Source organism: Aspergillus multicolor (assembly GCF_047715735.1).
Source record: "Aspergillus multicolor strain CBS 133.54 unplaced genomic scaffold BDW74scaffold_2, whole genome shotgun sequence".
Lineage (NCBI taxonomy): Eukaryota > Fungi > Ascomycota > Eurotiomycetes > Eurotiales > Aspergillaceae > Aspergillus > Aspergillus multicolor.
This window is the reverse complement of record NW_027395953.1, coordinates 54,867-71,695: the sequence shown is the minus strand read 5'-3', so window position 1 is coordinate 71,695 and position 16,829 is coordinate 54,867. Positions and strand designations below refer to the sequence as shown.

The 16,829-nt window shown below is 53.4% G+C and overlaps 7 protein-coding genes across 7 annotated transcripts; 4 read left to right on the top strand and 3 right to left on the bottom strand.

Moving 5' to 3' along the window:
• The first annotated feature begins 61 nt into the window (after positions 1-61).
• On the top strand, positions 62-3,254 carry BDW74DRAFT_41891 (baculoviral IAP repeat-containing protein). The gene is made up of 4 exons (XM_073732740.1): positions 62-230; positions 298-594; positions 662-771; positions 821-3,254. Exons 1-4 carry the CDS (start codon positions 96-98, stop codon positions 3,132-3,134), a joined length of 2,856 nt encoding a protein of 951 aa, XP_073588343.1. The 5' UTR covers positions 62-95; the 3' UTR covers positions 3,135-3,254.
• On the bottom strand, positions 3,217-4,099 carry BDW74DRAFT_143397 (U4/U6-U5 snRNP complex subunit SNU23). Its single transcript, XM_073722867.1, has one exon. It carries the CDS (start codon positions 4,019-4,021, stop codon positions 3,374-3,376), a length of 648 nt encoding a protein of 215 aa, XP_073588342.1. The 5' UTR covers positions 4,022-4,099; the 3' UTR covers positions 3,217-3,373.
• A 165-nt stretch (positions 4,100-4,264) lies between these two features.
• Positions 4,265-5,823, top strand: BDW74DRAFT_143396 (F-box protein). Its single transcript, XM_073722866.1, has 3 exons — positions 4,265-5,186; positions 5,257-5,314; positions 5,362-5,823. The coding sequence occupies exons 1-3, from the start codon at positions 4,736-4,738 to the stop codon at positions 5,417-5,419; spliced, it is 567 nt and encodes a 188-aa protein (XP_073588341.1). The 5' UTR covers positions 4,265-4,735; the 3' UTR covers positions 5,420-5,823.
• Positions 5,824-6,015: 192 nt separating this feature from the next.
• BDW74DRAFT_186155 (uncharacterized protein) lies at positions 6,016-7,669 on the bottom strand (the record flags this gene model as incomplete). The annotated part of the gene is made up of 1 exon (XM_073731199.1): positions 6,016-7,669. The coding sequence occupies exon 1, from the start codon at positions 7,627-7,629 to the stop codon at positions 6,016-6,018; it is 1,614 nt and encodes a 537-aa protein (XP_073588340.1). The 5' UTR covers positions 7,630-7,669.
• A 962-nt stretch (positions 7,670-8,631) lies between these two features.
• BDW74DRAFT_41879 (glycoside hydrolase family 3 protein) lies at positions 8,632-11,529 on the bottom strand. Its single transcript, XM_073732739.1, has 4 exons — positions 11,295-11,529; positions 11,168-11,239; positions 10,953-11,119; positions 8,632-10,893 (listed from the first exon to the last, which is right to left on the bottom strand). The coding sequence occupies exons 1-4, from the start codon at positions 11,361-11,363 to the stop codon at positions 8,667-8,669; spliced, it is 2,535 nt and encodes an 844-aa protein (XP_073588339.1). The 5' UTR covers positions 11,364-11,529; the 3' UTR covers positions 8,632-8,666.
• A 242-nt stretch (positions 11,530-11,771) lies between these two features.
• Positions 11,772-13,341, top strand: BDW74DRAFT_143392 (uncharacterized protein). Its single transcript, XM_073722865.1, has one exon. It carries the CDS (start codon positions 11,821-11,823, stop codon positions 13,318-13,320), a length of 1,500 nt encoding a protein of 499 aa, XP_073588338.1. The 5' UTR covers positions 11,772-11,820; the 3' UTR covers positions 13,321-13,341.
• A 583-nt stretch (positions 13,342-13,924) lies between these two features.
• Positions 13,925-16,621, top strand: BDW74DRAFT_186154 (glycoside hydrolase family 78 protein; the record flags this gene model as incomplete). The annotated part of the gene is made up of 2 exons (XM_073731198.1): positions 13,925-15,614; positions 15,645-16,621. 2 exons carry the CDS (start codon positions 13,925-13,927, stop codon positions 16,619-16,621), a joined length of 2,667 nt encoding a protein of 888 aa, XP_073588337.1.
• Between the last annotated feature and the right edge of the window lie 208 nt (positions 16,622-16,829).

Sequence of the window (16,829 nt, the reverse complement as noted above, 5' to 3'; positions counted from 1 at the left end):
GCATAAACAAAGGCAGTAAACAATCCCTCATCGGACGAGTCCTTCGTTCACAGCACCACGGATTGTGCCCATCTCGATGCTCAAATCTCGATACAATGGCTAATGAAATGGAGACGTTTGCCGCTCGACTGGCCACATTTGACCTTGTCTTGCAACCGGATAGACGATCTTCCAGCTCGAAATCATCGAAGCCCATATCATGGCCGCACAGCAGGCCTTCCCCGGCTGAGGTACCATTCAATCCATCCAAATAAGCGATTCGCGCTGCAACGGACTGCTAACTGATATGTCACATAGTTGGCGCATGCCGGTTTCTTCTACAACCCCTACGAAACGAACCCGGACAACACAACATGTTTCCTGTGTCGCAGAGCGCTCGATGGGTGGGAGGAAGATGACAACCCGATTACGGAGCATCTGAAGCATGCGAGTGATTGTGGGTGGGCCGTTATGATGGATATCCAACAGCGTAGCTCGAACCCAGCCGAGATAGAAGACCCTACAAGTGAACGGATAGTCCAGGCAAGGTTGTCAACTTTCGGCGAATCATGGCCGCATGATGGCAAGAAAGGCTGGGTCTGCCAGTCAGAGAAGGTACACCATTTCTCTATCGCTCTGGAAAAAAAGATGCGATTCTAATGGTCAATTTTTGCGATGGTAGATGGTCGAAGGCGGGTGGTACTTTTGCCCGAACGAAGAAAGCGCCGACCTGGCAAGCTGCCCCTACTGCAAATTATCGCTTGATGGGTGGGAGCCTAAAGACAACCCTTAGTAAGTTCATATTCGCTCTTTCCTCGCGCTCTTTGCCTGACTGTTTTAGTGACGAACATTACCGCCGTTCCTCGGACTGTTCGTTCTTCGTCTTCGCAAAGCCTAGCAAGGGTAAGGGTTCACGATCCAAGAAAGCTCGAAGTTCTAAGGCCTCTCGTCAATCAACACAGTCTACAGCATCCGAAGCTTTTGCTTCAGATATTGAGGATATGGACCAAAGTGTGCTCGCCCCGCCAACGAAGACTAAGTCCTCAAAGAAGTCGACCAAATCGAAGTCGAAGACCTCAAAGGCCAGAAAAGAGGAGCCTCAGGAGGTTCCTGCCCAGATGGATGTGGATGAAGCGGATTACGCCGAGCCTGCCGAACCCGAAACGTCAAAACCGAAGCGCAGCACACGTGGTCGGAAGCGATCTAGTGTTGAAGTGGACAGGGATGCAATGAGCATCGCCGAAGAAACCGTGGAGCAGCCAGAGCCACCTACAAAAAAACGAGCTACGAAGAGAAGTATGAGTCGAGCGCGAGCCCAGAGCATAGTGTCTACGGATGGTGCAGTCGATATGCCAGAATATGGAGACAACGGCAATGATGATGAGGAGGATGGGAAACCAGGTCGTGGAAGAAGCAAGACCAAATCCTCAAAGAGTCGCAAGGGCACCAGGGCAGCCTCAACTGCGAAGAAAGCCACAAAATCTCGCGTCCCACGAGATTCAGAACTCGACGCAGCGATTGAAGCAGGACTCGAAGCAGATGAGCCTCAGAACATGGAAATAGAAGAAACCAACATAGAAGAGATTGCGCCAAAGCCCACTTCGAAGAAGTCCACGTCTAAGAAGAAGAACGCGAAAAAGGAACAGGAACCAACCGAAGAAGTGGTTGAAGAAGCTGCCGAAGAGGCCCATATGATTCCCGAGCCCGAGGCGGACCAGCAAATGATCAACCCCGACGTAGCCGAGCAGCAAGAGCCTGAACCCACCGCAACGAAGAGCAAACGTCGCAGTTCAAAGAAGTCGGTTGACCAGACCGAGGCCGAAGGGACCACTATCGCACTCGAGCACCAAGAGCCTGAACCCACGGCAACAAAGGGCAAGCGTCGCAGTTCGAGGAAGTCGACCGATCGGGTTGAAGCCAAAGAAACTATTACAGCACCTGAGCAGCAAGAGCCGCAACCCGGAACCACGAATAGCAAACGCAGCAGTTCGAGGAAGTCGACCAATCGGGCCGAGGCCAAAGAAACTACTACCGCACCCGACCAGCAAAAGCCTGAAGAGCCTGAACTCACCGCCACAACGAGCAAAGGTTGCGGTTCGAAGAAGTCGACTGACCGGGCTGAGGCCAAAGACACCACTACCGCGCCCGAGCAGTCCGGAGCTGAAGAGGCGGAGGAAGACAACCGCCAGCATGAATCGTTCGTCTCGGTCGAAATCATATCCAAGCCGCCTGCGGACTACGGTGAGGTAGAATCTAACAAGGAGGTCAAGAAAACCAAAAAGAAGAAGTCGGAGAAATCCAAGAAGTCCAAGAAGGTTGATGAGGGCGACATAACAGAAACGGCGAAGAAGGCAGACAACATCGAGCAACCCGAGAAGGCAAAGAAGGCAGAGACGAAGAGCGCGAGTCGACAGTCAGAAATCAAAGAGACACCCGAGGTGAAATCGGCTCCATCGGCCCGACCACACACGCCAGAGCCAAGCGAAGAGGAACACAAGGAACTAGAGGAACCTGTGCAGGATGAGCGAGCACATCGCAGATCGTCTAGAGTGCCTCCCAAGACGGCTGAGAGATACAGCGACATCCCCCAGGAAAAGCAATATGCCCGGTCCATTGCTTCCGACAGATCACCAGAAGACACTCGGCGACCTCAACCGCAAAACCAGGAGGACGGAGTTGTCTCTCCCCTTCCGTCTGCATCTAGAGGAAGTTCTTCTCTGTCACCGCAGTCCTCAGATGCAGAGAACCACCCGCCCTCCTTGAAGGCTTCAGCGCGCCAACCTCAGCCATCGTCGCCGTCTAAAAATGCATCTGTTCGGTTTCCACTGGCGACAAGTACCCCTTCCCCTTCGAAGCGGAACGCTTCTGCAGGGAATATTCGGTCATCACACCCGTGGCTCCCTATCAATATTGATGACATTGTGATGGTCGATGCCAGCGAAAAGGAAAATGTCAATCTCCAGGGTGCATTCAGCAGTCTGAAAGGGGAATTGACAAGCCCTGAGAAGAAGATGACGGTGGAGGAATGGATCATGTGGAATGCAAAGAACGGAGAAGAGAGGCTCAAGCGGGAATGCGAACGACTAGTCGGGCAGTTTGAGCGAGAAGGGGCACGGGCAATGCGCGCGTTAGAGGGAATCGAGTGTATCGATTGATTGGAGCAGATTGTCCATTCTGCAGGCACTTGTTAGGCGTTGGGGGCTTTGGGTCCTGGTGTTGGGTAATCTGGTTGTTTATTTGTTAATGGGTGATATTAGCTATCTTCAATACGATCTTGCCGAATGACATCACGGCATATGCCTTTTTCTGACCAAACTCCACCAAATTGATACTACAAACCAAACGCCGGGGTATATAGACAAGCTTTTATGAAAGATGAACCAAGAAGTGAAGACTAGGCGATGACCCCCAGCCGGCCTTCCCAGCTGTCTTCTTGCTTTACCTCATCCCCACCTCTGCGGCGCTTCTCATTCCTCTTTCGTCTCTTCTCCTCTCGCTCTCTGGACAGCTGCTCTTCTCGATCCTTAAGCCGCTCACCCAAATCCATCTGCCAAACCATCCGCTCCTCCTCCTCCCTAACCCGTTTCTGGTGTGCCAACATCCTCAACCGCTGCCTTACATCCTCCACCGTAGCCTGCGCCACCTCCCCGCTCTGCCCCGTAGCGATCAAATGCTGCTTGCTGTTCAAGTGCTCCACAAGCTGCAAGTTATCCTTGAACGTGAGGTCACAGTCCGAGCAGTAGAAACCCGCGCCGCGACCCCGCTTGCCGACTGCGTTTGCGGCGGAAACGATCGTCGTCTTTCCGACCATCGACGCGACGTCGAGACGCTGTTTGCGGGAGGTCGTCGCTTCGAGCGAGCTATAGTCGACCGGCGCGTGCCATTTCTTGCCGAGCAGTTTGGCTTCATAGCGCGCTTTGCCTTCTTCTTTTCGCTTCGCTTCTTCTTCTGCGCCCTTTTTGGCGTACCCTTCTCGGTCCCAGCTTTTGCCGCCGAATGTGTCGGAAGTTAGGGTACCGTAGGCGGATTGTTTGTTGGACATGATGAGGTAGAGTATATGCTGTAATGGAGTTTTTGAGGAGGCCGTAACTGGTTGGGGTGTGTCAAGCTTTGCTGAAGAGTTGGACTTAATGGTGTTGGCGAGATTGATACCGTACCTCTGACGGCAGAAAGACGGGATGCCGCAAGGCGGTGAGGCTGAGGCTTATCGCGGGATCATCGTTTCTCCACTCCATCTCACCATGTCATCCATCAGCCAAGCATCACAACATCCAGCCATTGGCCTCATTGTTGTTTATGTCATTTCGTAAATAACTGATCTGCTTTCGAGCACTATTTGCTATAAATCATGCTGTTTGCTCTATAGCTTCCCATGGGTCAATCTATCTACCATCTCATATCCGGCTCGCAAATCCAATGCCAGCCGTGTCATCTCGTACTCTAAACTTGGCGCTTACAACAACTGAGACAAGTCTATTGCCGTTCAAGTTTATTTCTGTTTTGTTACCTATATTTAAATTCTGCCACCCTGTTCCGTCGGAAAGCGTCTGCCTTGTTCTTCGTTTTTAGGCAACAATTCTGCGTCTTGTTTCTATATATTACCGGTAGCTCGACCCGGCTGCACTGCCCCTGCGGCTCGGCGGACGCTAGATCTTGACTTGTCTATCTTCACATCTAAGAGCCGCCGCAGGCCACCTTTGCTTACCTCAAACCCATATTAGGACCTCATCTCTAATAAGGAGCCAACAAAAATCCAATGGAACTCACCACCTCGGACAACATACTAGAGGCCGAGGCCGAGGCTGAGCCCATCCCACCACACTTCAGGCTGATGGAACTCCCCACAGAACTGCACCTACACATCTCAACTTACCTCTCATACCCAGATGCCCTGGCTCTAAAGCACACGTGTCGCCACTTCTACTCTTTGGTGTACACAGGCGTGCATCTGAAAGTCGACTGGCTGGTCGAGCGCTTCGAACACAAGCTGGAATGTCCCATGGAGAAATGCTCGTTCCGAACAGACGAAGCCTTCTGCAACTGGCGGATCCGGAAGATCATGGAGCGCAGGCGCCGGCATCTGGAGTGTCCAAGAGCAAAGGGTGGATGTCTTGTTATTGAGGGCCGCACTTGTCAGATGGATTTGGTGCCGACGTGGCTGAAAAGCAAGGGGAGGGTGAAGATGCTTAAAACTGTGGGGTTTGAAGGTTGGTTTTATCCTTTTCTAGTTGTTTATGGTTTGTGATGATGATGAGAGGGACCTGACAATTGTCTTAGTTTTTATCCATGGTTTGATGGTGCTTTGCATGCAGTTGCTATGGATGCTTTGCCAGAGGTTTGGACCCTTCTCCTTGTTGATAGACGATTGACTTACAAGGTCAGGTATGTGATTGAACCGGTCTGGCTATTGATATCACCGGACCACGGCCTAGATACTTGATCGGGGGGATTCGGGTCGTTGAGATGCCTGTTCCAAAAGTCGCCCAAGTCAGCACGCGGCAGGACCGCAGATGAGGGCTTCAAGCATCATATTAGAATAAAGAGTAGGACTTTAAGAGGTGTACTATGCTTTTGTAGCCGCACTGGGAATGCACAATGTCCACAGCGTACTTGTTGCGCTATCATTTAGGGCTAAGTGTGGGTCTCGCTATGGGGAAGCGCAGCTGGCTGTGCGGAACCTAGGGCTGTTTAGGAGCTTTACCTACTGTTTTAGTTATGATTGGAGCTCGATTTCGGGGGCGTTCATGTGTATTCTAGGTATCACGATAATGCTCAATAGATAGGCTCAAAAGAATAAGTCCTATCAAGACTTGCCGTCGCTACAGTACCAGTTGTTAGGTAGCATATCCGCCAGACCATTTAAAAAAAAACCAAATGGCTATAACCTACCGTTATACTCAAACAGCAGTAAGCACATCAGATACAAACAATCGAAATGTATGTGATATCATTCATAAAACGCTACGTGTACAGCTGGTCATATATAAACGCCAAAGCCCAACAAGAGTAGAGACCGCAAAGAAAAGCAAAACAGATCTAAACATCCCCCTTCACATGATCATTATCACCATCCCCCTCCCTAACGGCCTCCCCCATAGCCTGCGAATCCGTCTTATACGTCTTAAACTTCCAAGCGGGAACCCTCTTCGCAAACATCTCATCAAGCTCCGCATACGTTCTTCCCGCGGTCTCAGGCTGATAAAACCACAAATAAACCAGACAAATTACTGACAATCCACCAAAAATAAACGTCACCTTCGCGCCTAAATCCGCCTTGTCGGGGTTAAACAGGTACGGCAGCACAAACGACCACATCGTATACAGCGCATTCTGGAGCGCGAGGCCGATAGCGATCGTCTTCACGCGGAGTCGTGATGTTGACACCTCCGCGAGGAGCGTGTACCCCGCTGCCCCGATCGTGCAGTTATACCACCAGCAGTACAGCAGGATCAGGGCTACGGTGCCCTTCACTGCACCCTCTGAGTTCGGGTTATCCGTTTGCGTGGCCACGACGCCCAACCCGCCCGTTACCATCAGGATACAGGTCATGATGCCGAGGCCGTAGAGCATGAGGTTCCGGCGGCCCAAGCGGTCAATCATGAAGTACGACATTACGTTCCCGACGATGGACATGACCTGCTGTGCGATCTGGAGGCGGAAGCTCATTGCGTCGGAGTACCCGGCTAGCTGGAAGTAGTATGTGCTGTAGGAAGATGAGAAGATTATTCCTGACAGGGCTTGGATGGAGAGCGGGGCGATGGAGATGATTGTGCGGCGGAGGTTGGAGGTGCGGAAGCACTCAAGATAGGTGACGCCTTCGGTTTCGCGGCGGACTTGGTCGAGCGTTAGTTTTATGGCTGAGAGTTTTTTTGTGCGTTGTGCTTGGTTGTAGCCCAGGCGTGATAGGCTTGAGAGCGCGGCGGAGTCGCGGCCTTTGGATACGAGCCACCAGGGGGATTCGGGCATTAGGAGGATGAGGGAGAGCGCGATGGCTGCGAAGCCCCATTGGGCGGCGAAGACGGCGCGGTACGCCCAGTGGGTTGTGTATGTTCCTGTTGTGTTTGCGATGAGCGCTACCACGAAGGGGCCGATGCAGTAGGCCAGTGCCGTGAGACAGGTGAGTGTGCCGCGGAGAGCAAGCGGCGAGATCTCGCCGACGTAGGTGACGGGTACGGAAGCGAGGGCTCCCAGTGCGAAGCCATTGAGGAATTTCCCGCCGAAGAACATCTCGTTCGTGGTTGCTACGAACTCGATGGCCACGGCTGCAACCGATATAAGCAGGGCACCGAGCATGGTCCACTTGCGGCCGAAGGTGTCTGCGATCTGGCCTGAGGAGAGGGCGCCAATGACGGCGGACGCGACGGGTCCGCCGCTGAATGCCGACTGCCACTTGCTGTCGAGGACATAGCTGCCTTCAAAGTAGCTGCCGAAGTCCTGGCGGAACTGGGGGATTGAGATGACGGTTCCCGCAGCTTGGTTCTCGAAGCTGACGAGGAGGATACACCATACGGCGTAGATGCACCAGAAGAAGGTCCATGGGTATTTCTTGAGACTGGCCCATTTGCTTAGTTCGTGGTCTTCTGAGTCGGCGATGTAGCCGAGTTGTTGGTCGTCGGCTTGCTCGACCATGTCGACACTGCCTTTGTCCATTGTGAGACAATTGGTTTCGAGAGGGGTTAAATGAGGTTAGGAGATGAGGAAGTAAGGGGTGAATCTGGATAGAAACGAATAACTTCGAGCCGGGACGACGAGACTATTTATCTCCCATCGCCCGTTTTGAATTGCATGACGCCCGATACCGTGATGACTGCAGGTATGCCGTGTCGCGGGGAAAAATGCCTGCATTCGGTCGTTGGCAAACTGCAGCAAGGAGAAGGGCGTGTCCGGAGACTGACGAGCGAGATCGGAAAAAGAGGTGAGGGCGAGACCAGGCGAAACATAGACTGAGCCCGACAAACTCTAATACCGGGCCATGCTCAATTCGCGCATGGGAGCCCGCGTGATCGGGATCGGGGAGAAGGGAGCCGAGGGAGACTCTTGGCTCAGAATTGCAGCTGTATTTGCAAGGTTTGAATATGGCAGTTGTTGGAGGTTAGCTGCTAGCGAGGAGACGAGTGGAAACTGGGGAAGCTGGCCGAACCCCGTGGAGTGCGTCAGACAGCTCTGGGGTCTCCAGATCCCCCATGTTGGTTGAAAATCGAGTCTCCACGCCACGCCACCGCGGCAATACCGGTCACTGAGTCATTGACTCTTTTCGGACGGATCCCGAGTCAGGAGAAGACTTGCCGAAGATTTGCCGTCAACAAGGCAATTCCAAGCACCGTTGGGAATCCTTCAGCCTTCAAGTTCGTGGTGTTTTCGGGAGGATCCGAGCTAACGAACGCCATAGTCTGTTGGCAAGCCTGGTATACGCGTGCTATGCGTAATTCTCGGTTGTAAATGGTCTGACGCCGAGTAGGAACAAGACTCAAAGCTTGGAAGCGCGAGTGCCGGTGGCGAATGAATCAATTGGCTTGTGGCCACGAAGGATGAAAAGCCAAATTGAGGGGCGCTCGGGGAGGAACCTTGGAATGCCACGGATGATCATGTGATGAGCTACAGCGGACAGCGCAGCTACTATCCTCGCCCGAATCCTTGCGATTGAAAATGAACATTAATTATTATCATATAGTGTGCTTGGCTAGATATCAAGGCTCATAACTCTGACCCTCTACGCTAATCTCCACCTTCCCAGTGATATCTCTTACAGATTGACCAACCGACACCTCGTAGTCGCCGGACTTCAACTCCCACTTGCCGCTCCCCTCGTCAAAGTGTGCCAACTGGCGCACACTGAACGTGATAGTGGCTTTCTTGGTTTCTCCAGGCCCGAGGTGTAACTTGGCAAAACCAACAAGTTCCTTGACAGGGTTCTCGGGAACCGCCGATTTGGCACCGGCGTAGACTTGGACGACTTCAGCGCCGGCATAGGAGCCGGTGTTGGTGATATCGACTGTCACTTCCACGGACCCATCGGTAACGCTGGCGTTGTGGTTTGCGTGCCTAAAGGTCGTGTACGACAGACCGTAGCCGAATGGGAAGAGGACCTTGGCTCGGTTCTCGTCTGATAGGTCGTAGTGTCTGTAGCCGACAAAGACACCTTCCTTGTATGTGACTTCCAGGTTACGTCGTCCATCCTCGCCGTCCAAGAAATCGCCAGGGAAGTGGCCGTGCGCGGGTGCATCTTCAATCGCTCGTGGGAAGGAGACAGGCAGACGGCCAGCAGGGTTCACAGCACCAGTAAGGACATCGGCAATGGCATTACCCGCTTCCTGTCCGGGGAACCACGCTTGCACAACAGCCTTGACCTTGTTCAGCCAAGGCATAGCAACCGCCACGCCAGTGCAGTTCACAACGACGGTGTTGGGGTTAGCTGCTCCAACAGCTGCCACGAGTCGGTCCTGGGAGCCATTGGACGGCAGGTTGAAGCTGATCTGATCCTGGCCCTCGGTTTCCCAGTTTGGAGTGTGGCCGGTGAAGACGATCGCGACATCACTGCGTTTGGCCACTTCGACGGCTTCGGAGAGTAAGTCACGGTTATGGTCTTCTTCGGTCATGAAACCGAGTCGGAACCCGATGAAGCCGTCTAGCATTGCAAGGCCGCCTTTGCTGGTGGGTTTTACCGTAACCACTTCGATTGCGTATGTTTTTCCAGACTCGAACGAGTATTGGATCTCTGGCTCCTCCACGCCACCGAGTAGGAATCCCATGGAGTCTGGGCAGTTGAGTCTCTGCTCATAAACGACCTTGCCGTCAATTAGGAGCTTTGACCGTCCGAGCCCAGACATGCCGAAATAATGGTTCCCGCTTTGGGTGGGCGTGAAACGTGCACTGGCGCGAACACTACCCCAAGATTCCTTGACAAAGAGAGGGATATAAGTTGGTTGTTCAGAGGAAGTCGACGAACCGGGCTCGCCGCTGGGCTCCTCGTCATCGAAGAAGTCCAGAGTCCAGCCAGGTTGGTTCTCGCGGTTGACCACATCGTCACTCATAAGAGGCAGTTGGCGGAAAGTGTGTGCACCCTTGGCATATTCGAACTCAACAGTGTCGCCCAGTGCGGCGCGAAGACCCTCCTCTGGAGCGACACGGTAGTGTGCATTGACCGAAGCACTGCCGCCGCCGTGGATAAGAGCTTCTCGTGCAAAGCCAAGCAGTGCTATCTTCTTTTTGGCTAGTTTCTCCTTCTTCAAGGGAAGAACCTGTCCCTCGTTCTTGAGGAGGACGAGGCCTTGGCTTCCCACGGAGCGAATCAATTTCTGGTGCTCTGGACGGTTGATGGCTTTTTCGTCAGGGACCGTGGGGTCTTCGAAGCAGTTCAGCTTCGCGAGAAGCTCTAGAACGTTGCGTGCGCGGTCGTCGATCGTTGTTTCCGACACTGCTCCGGATTTCACAGCCTCGAGCACTTCATCTACCTTCCGCCATCTTGTGGGACCAGGCATCTCCAAGTCAAGGCCAGCATTCAATGAGTCGGCTGTGGAATTTGTACCGCCCCAGTCGCTCATGACAAGACCCTTCCACCCCCATTGTCCGCGTAGTACATCCTGCAGCAGGAAGTTGTTCGAGTCCGCATGTGTATCGTTTATGATGTTGTACGCGGTCATCACTGCTAATGGTTTGGCTTCCTTGATGGCGATCTCGAACGGCTTCAGATAGATCTCACGTAGTGCCCGCTCCGTAATATGTTCGTTAACCGTGAACCGACAGGTTTCCTGCTCGTTCGCGGCAAAGTGCTTGATAGTGGCAGCGATCCCGTTATCTTGGAGTCCATGGATGTACTGTCCTGCAAGCTTTCCTGCGAGGAAAGGATCCTCGCTGAACGACTCGAAGTTGCGGCCTCCAAGGGGATGGCGATGGATGCAGACGGTGGGCGCTAGTCTGGGGGCTGTCAGCTGTTGCTATTCATGATAAATTACCGGATCAAACGGCCCACTCACAGAACTCTCGCGCCTTTTGAGCGTGTCTCCTCAGCCAATGCGTTTCCTATACGCTTCGCTGCTTCGACGTCCCATGTCGCGGCCAGCAGCGAGGATGCCGGGAAACAGGCGGCCGTTACTCCGTCCTTGAATGTGGCACCGCGTGCTCCATTGGGCCCATCAGATGTCTATCTGTTGTTATTATGGAGACATACTCAATGTGCAGCCAAAATTACCTTGGCGGATGGCACTCCCTTCTCCGGATAATCTTGTGTCTCCCAGAAGTTCTTCCCCGCCAGCAGGGTGATCTAGCGCGTTGTCAGTATCTTGTATGAGCTCTTCAAGTGCCAAAGATGGTAATACCTTCTCTTCTAGAGTGAGTTTGGAGAGCACGCTCTCTATGTGCGCGGGATCAACGTCTTTGAAGCTCATGATGGCTGTGCTATGTCACTGGAGATATGCGGAACAATTCAACCCAGTTTTCCGCCCGTGAGGCATCCAGGAGCTTTATGTCGAACGCTCCTGGCCTTGCGGGCCGCATCCCCGCCAGAAGGATTCTGCACATGCATGTGCCGTAATCCCGTGGCTGTGGAGTAACAAGTCAGTCTGTGCTGGGTGAGATCTTGGAACGGATAATCCTCGGTTTTGTCATCGGAGGGAGCTGCCCGCCCGGGCCTGCTGCGATAATAGCCGTTTCCGGATTAGTGTCGAGCTTATGTGCCAAGCTTTGCCTCTGTCACATGACCGGGTGCTTCGGCCTTCCTTTTAGAGCTGCTGTGGAGCATCTTTGATCGACCCCTCAGCAAGCTTCCCCTCATAATCACGATAGCTACCAGGATGAGGGACTCAGCACCATTCATTCTGCATGAGTCTTTGCAATTGATCCAACATGAGCGAGCGTCTCACCACTCTACAGAGCTTTCCTACTAAACCGCGCGTCTTCATCGTGTCGGATATCTCCAATGAACCCGATGATGCCGAATCGCTCGTGCGGTACCTGCTGTACAGCCACCAGTTCAAAACGGAGGGTTTGGTTGCATGTACTTCAACTTGGATGAAGAACAAGGTCTGTCCGCAGGATATGCACAAGATCATCGACGCCTACGAGAAAGTCGTCGATAACCTCAATGCCCACGTTCACCCAAATGCTCAATACCAACCGGCAAGCTACTTTAGAGGCCTTGTGCGCAAAGGCGCGGAGGTATATGGTATGAAGGCGGTAGGCGACGATATACCCCTCAGCGAAGGCGGCGAACTGCTTCTTGAGCGGATCCAGCATCCCAGCGACCAGCCACTATGGATACTCTGCTGGGGTGGCACCAACGTTCTGGCTCAGGTGCTTCTACGCATTGAAAAACTGCATGGCAAAGATGAGGCATCTAGGTTACGCTCCAAGCTCCGTGTCTATGCTATATCGGATCAGGATGACACGGGTCCCTGGATCCGTCACCGTTATCCCGACGTCTTCTACATCGCTTCTATCCACGGTTGGAACCACTATGGTATGGCTGCTTGGACTGGGATCTCGGGGGACAAGTACTACAATTTCGATCAAGGAGGACCGGACTTCACCAAAATGACCAAGGAATGGATCCGTGAAAATATCCAGATTGGCGAGTTGGGCTCCGCGTATCCTGATTACCTGTTTATTCCTGAGGGGGATACAGCTACTTTCCTGTACTTGATTCAGAACGGGCTTGGTGTGCCTGAGAACCCAGAGTACGGCTCCTGGGGCGGCCGGTACCAGCGTGCTGATATTAGTCTCAACGGTCTTGCCAGCCTTCACTATGGGGATGCTGTCGATAGAGTAGTTGGAGCGGACGGGCGGACATACAATACGAACCACGGTACTATCTGGCGCTGGAGAGACAGCTTTCAAAACGACTTTGCAGCCCGCATCCAGTGGTCTCTCTCGTCGAACTTCGATGCGGCCAACCATCCTCCGGTTGTCTCCGTAAACGGCGACACTAATCTGACACCACTGGAAATCGAGGCGGAAGCCGGTTCGACTTTCACACTCGACGCATCGGAGAGCTATGATCCAGATGCCGGTGATGATTTGACATTCAAATGGTTCCACTACAAGGATCCAAGTGCTACGCAGTGGTGGGTGGATGCAGAGGTCGCGGGCTTAGTGATCAAGCCGATTGACGGAGGCCGAAAGGTCGAACTCACAGTGCCTCCACCAGAGCGGTGCTGCGTGGAATTGATGAGCAGACAGCCCGTACTTCGGGGACAACTCCTACATCTCATCTTGCAGGTAACGGATAGTGGTTCGCCTGCGCTAACGAGTTATCGACGGATCCTGATTCAGACGACTAACCCTCGGCTGGAGGGAGGAGGGAAGGGGGCTGATGCTGTCGGCGAGCTGATGGCGGAATTTGCCTAGAGCATTATGCACTATGTATGGTAATGAATGAATCAATTTCTGGCTACCTGTACTCTTGGATCGAACAAGTGCGTAGAAGCCTACAATCCGGAACCTTGGAATGCTCTTGGAACTTCCTTCTTCGTCAAATCCCCGAAAAGACAATGGAACTCCAGACCAGCAAGGGCAGCATATTACCAACTATTTACAACACCCTTGTTATCCGAGAAGGATTCAATCCGGGATGCTTGGCGGAGCTGGAGCCAATCTGTAGAGATGTCATAGTCCAGGGAATGCGGCCCGACACTCCGACAGCTCCCTTCCTACCCCCACCACCTGAATCGCATCACCCAACTCACCAAGAGGTTCAAGAATTGTTTGACCGAAGTTTAGCCGGCTGACCTCGCTGTAATACAACCCCGAATCTGAATCGCCTGACTCGGTCACCATTGTCCCAGCATGAAGAAGTTCCGAGCCAACATCGGAGATCGCTCCTCATGCGGGGTAACTTGAACAATTGATGCGCTCCACAATCAGAACGTATCCAAAACAATATCAACTCTCCCCTTATTAACCTAGGTATAGTATCATGTCTCAAACAGTCCTAGGCTTACCATATAGCACCATGCCATCACCAATTCCAGCCTCGCCAACCTTCGAACAGCACCCAACCGGCTTCGGTATCGGCTGCGAGTCGCCGCGGATCTCGTGGAGGTTTATCGCCGGCGAAGGCACCGCGTCGGACTGGATCCAGTCCGCCTACGATGTCGAAATCGCCCGCGGCGACAACACAGAATCATACCACGAGAGCTCATCGGAGTCCGTCCTTGTCCCATGGCCAAGCGAACCCCTGCAGTCGCGAGAGATCACTAGAGTCCGCGTTCGCTCGTATGGAGGGCAGGATAATGCGCCCACCCAGTGGTCTGCCTGGAGCACGGTCGAGTGTGGTCTTTTACGCCGTGAAGACTGGAAAGCGCGTGCGATTACCAACAAGATCAAGCAGGAGGAGGGCCCGTTGCGGCCGACCCGGTTCAGGAAGACGTTTACCCTGTCGGACTCAACTTCGGGGGTGCGACGTGCGAGGTTGTATATCACTAGTCTTGGGGTATTTCAAGCTTATATTAATGGAGAGCGCGTGGGGAATCACTGTATGGCTCCTGGGTGGACGAGTTACCACCATCGGCTGAACTATGAGGTGTTTGATGTCGGCGAGCTTTTGAAGGAAGGACGGGAGAATACTATTGCTGTGGAGGTCTCGGAGGGTTGGTATGCTACGAGGCTGGGGTTTCATGGTGGCAGGCGGTTCATTTATGGAGATGAGCTTGCGGTGTTTGCTCAGCTGGAGATTGTTACGGAAGAGGGTGGGCAGTCGCCGTTTGTGGTCGCCACGGACTCGACCTGGGAGGCGCATGAGTCTGCTATTATTCGGAGCGAAATATATGATGGAGAGCTATACGATGCGCGAGAGGAACAAGAAGACTGGAAAACCTCTTCAACGATCCTATGGGGATCAACACGGGAAATTGAATTACCTCAGACGCAGCTCGTGGCTCCAAACGCGCCTCCAGTGCGAGTGACGCAGGTGGTCGATCCAGCTGAAATCATTAAAACACCATCAGGCAAGATAGTGCTCGATTTCGGACAGAACCTCGTTGGCCGTGTTCGGATCCGTTCTGTCAAAAAGCCCGCTGGCCATTCTATTGTTCTGAGGCATGCGGAAGTGCTCGAGAACGAGGAACTGGGAACACGACCGCTACGAGTGGCCAAGGCTCAAGACGAAATCATCTCAGCGGGCCATGAAATCCGGGACTGGGCTCCGAGCTACACCTTTCATGGTTTCCGCTATGTGCAGGTTGATGGATGGAGCCCTGAGGATGCCGACACGCCCCTTACACTTCAGAGTCTGGTGGCCGAAGTCATGCATACTGATCTTGAACGCACTGGCTGGTTCAGCTGCTCCCACCCGATGGTGAACAAGTTGCATGAAAATGCGTGGTGGAGCATGCGAGGGAACTTTTTGTCTGTGCCAACCGACTGTCCACAGCGTGACGAGCGTATGGGCTGGACCGGTGATCTTCAGATCTTTGCGCCTTCTGCAAGTTTCCTTTACAAAACAGCGGGCATGTTGAGTGACTGGCTGCGGGATCTCAAAGCTGAGCAGCTAGCACACCCCAAGGCCATTCCACCATTGGTGGTCCCGAACGTGATTGAGGAGTCTTTTTGGCCTACATTTCCCCAAGCCGTCTGGGATGATATTACCATCCTTCTGCCCTGGGCTCTCTATCAGAGCTACGGTGATATCGAGATCCTCCGCCGTCAGTATCCGAGTATGACCGGCTACCTAGACCGCGGCGTTCAGCGTGGCCCAGACCGGCTGTGGGATGACACGCTCTTCCAACTGGGCGACTGGCTTGATCCTACCGCACCGCCAGACCAACCCGGTAACTCTCGCACAGACGGCACCCTAGTTGCCGACGCCTACCTTGTATACATCACAGGTCTCCTCGGCCGCATAAGTTCCATCCTCGACGAATCCACAAATGCATCTCGCTACGAAGCCGACTACCTCGCCCTCAGATCACGGTTCCAAACTAAATACATCTCCCCTGAAGGACTTCTAATTGGCGACACCCAAACAGCACTGAGTCTAGCCATAGTCTTCGATCTCCACAACGACCCCAAGCAAGCAGCCGCAGCAGGGAACCGCCTCGCGCGCCTCGTGCGCATCGCGAAATTCCAAGTCTCCACCGGCTTCGCGGGCACACCGGTCATCACCCACGCGCTGACAAAAGCAGGCCATCACCAGCTCGCCTACCGCATGCTACAAGAATCAACCTGTCCCTCGTGGATGTACCCCATCCGCATGGGCGCCACAACGATCTGGGAACGCTGGGACAGCATGCTCGCCGGCGGGAGCATTAACCCCGGCGAGATGACAAGTTTCAACCACTACGCCCTCGGCTCGATCATAAACTGGCTGCACAAGACCGTTGCCGGCGTGAGTCCGCTTGAGCCGGGGTGGCGGAAGATCCTTGTGAGCCCGTTGCCGGGGGGTACGATTACCTCGGCTGAGGTGGCGTATGAGACGCCGTATGGACGGTTGGAGTGCCGGTGGGAAATGAAGGATGGCAATCAGTTTTATCTCGAGTTGGTTGTGCCGCCGAATACGGTGGCGGTGGTTGTTCTTCCGGGCAGGGAGGGCGAGACGATTGTGGGCTCTGGGGGGAGCGTTACCTTTGTCTCGACGTTTGAAAGCCACAAGGATTGGCCGCCTAAGGCGCTGGTTCCGCCGATGTTTGAGGCGGAGGATACGTTTGTTTGAGATGGGGGTTCGTTTTGAAGAGATCGGGTACGTTTTATGACTAGGAAACGAAATCTAAGACTTATTATTTTAAAGTGCAACTGCAATGTATGTAGAAGCTCAAGTATGCCCATTAAATTATTCACCGTGTTCAGATTGGGCCTTATAGTAGGTATCAAATTCAATCAGCTGCGTTTCACGAAAAATACAATAGATAAGTCATGGGGTT

Bases quoted from the DNA above. Each gene is read 5' to 3' on its own strand.
- BDW74DRAFT_143397 (XM_073722867.1), bottom strand. From the start codon at position 4,021: ATGTCCAACAAACAATCCGCCTACGGTACCCTAACTTCCGACACATTC.
- BDW74DRAFT_41879 (XM_073732739.1), bottom strand. From the start codon at position 11,363: ATGAGCTTCAAAGACGTTGATCCCGCGCACATAGAGAGCGTGCTCTCC. The intron at 11,120-11,167 runs GTAATTTTGGCT...AACAACAGATAG, and splicing joins AGGGAGTGCCATCCGCCAAG to ACATCTGATGGGCCCAATGG. The intron at 10,894-10,952 runs GTGAGTGGGCCG...GACAGCCCCCAG, and splicing joins TCAAAAGGCGCGAGAGTTCT to ACTAGCGCCCACCGTCTGCA.
- BDW74DRAFT_143396 (XM_073722866.1), top strand. From the start codon at position 4,736: ATGGAACTCACCACCTCGGACAACATACTAGAGGCCGAGGCCGAGGCT. The intron at 5,187-5,256 runs GTTGGTTTTATC...CAATTGTCTTAG, and splicing joins TAAAACTGTGGGGTTTGAAG to TTTTTATCCATGGTTTGATG. The intron at 5,315-5,361 runs GTTTGGACCCTT...TTACAAGGTCAG, and splicing joins CTATGGATGCTTTGCCAGAG to GTATGTGATTGAACCGGTCT.
- BDW74DRAFT_143392 (XM_073722865.1), top strand. From the start codon at position 11,821: ATGAGCGAGCGTCTCACCACTCTACAGAGCTTTCCTACTAAACCGCGC.
- BDW74DRAFT_41891 (XM_073732740.1), top strand. From the start codon at position 96: ATGGCTAATGAAATGGAGACGTTTGCCGCTCGACTGGCCACATTTGAC. The intron at 231-297 runs GTACCATTCAAT...TATGTCACATAG, and splicing joins GCAGGCCTTCCCCGGCTGAG to TTGGCGCATGCCGGTTTCTT. The intron at 772-820 runs GTAAGTTCATAT...TGACTGTTTTAG, and splicing joins GAGCCTAAAGACAACCCTTA to TGACGAACATTACCGCCGTT.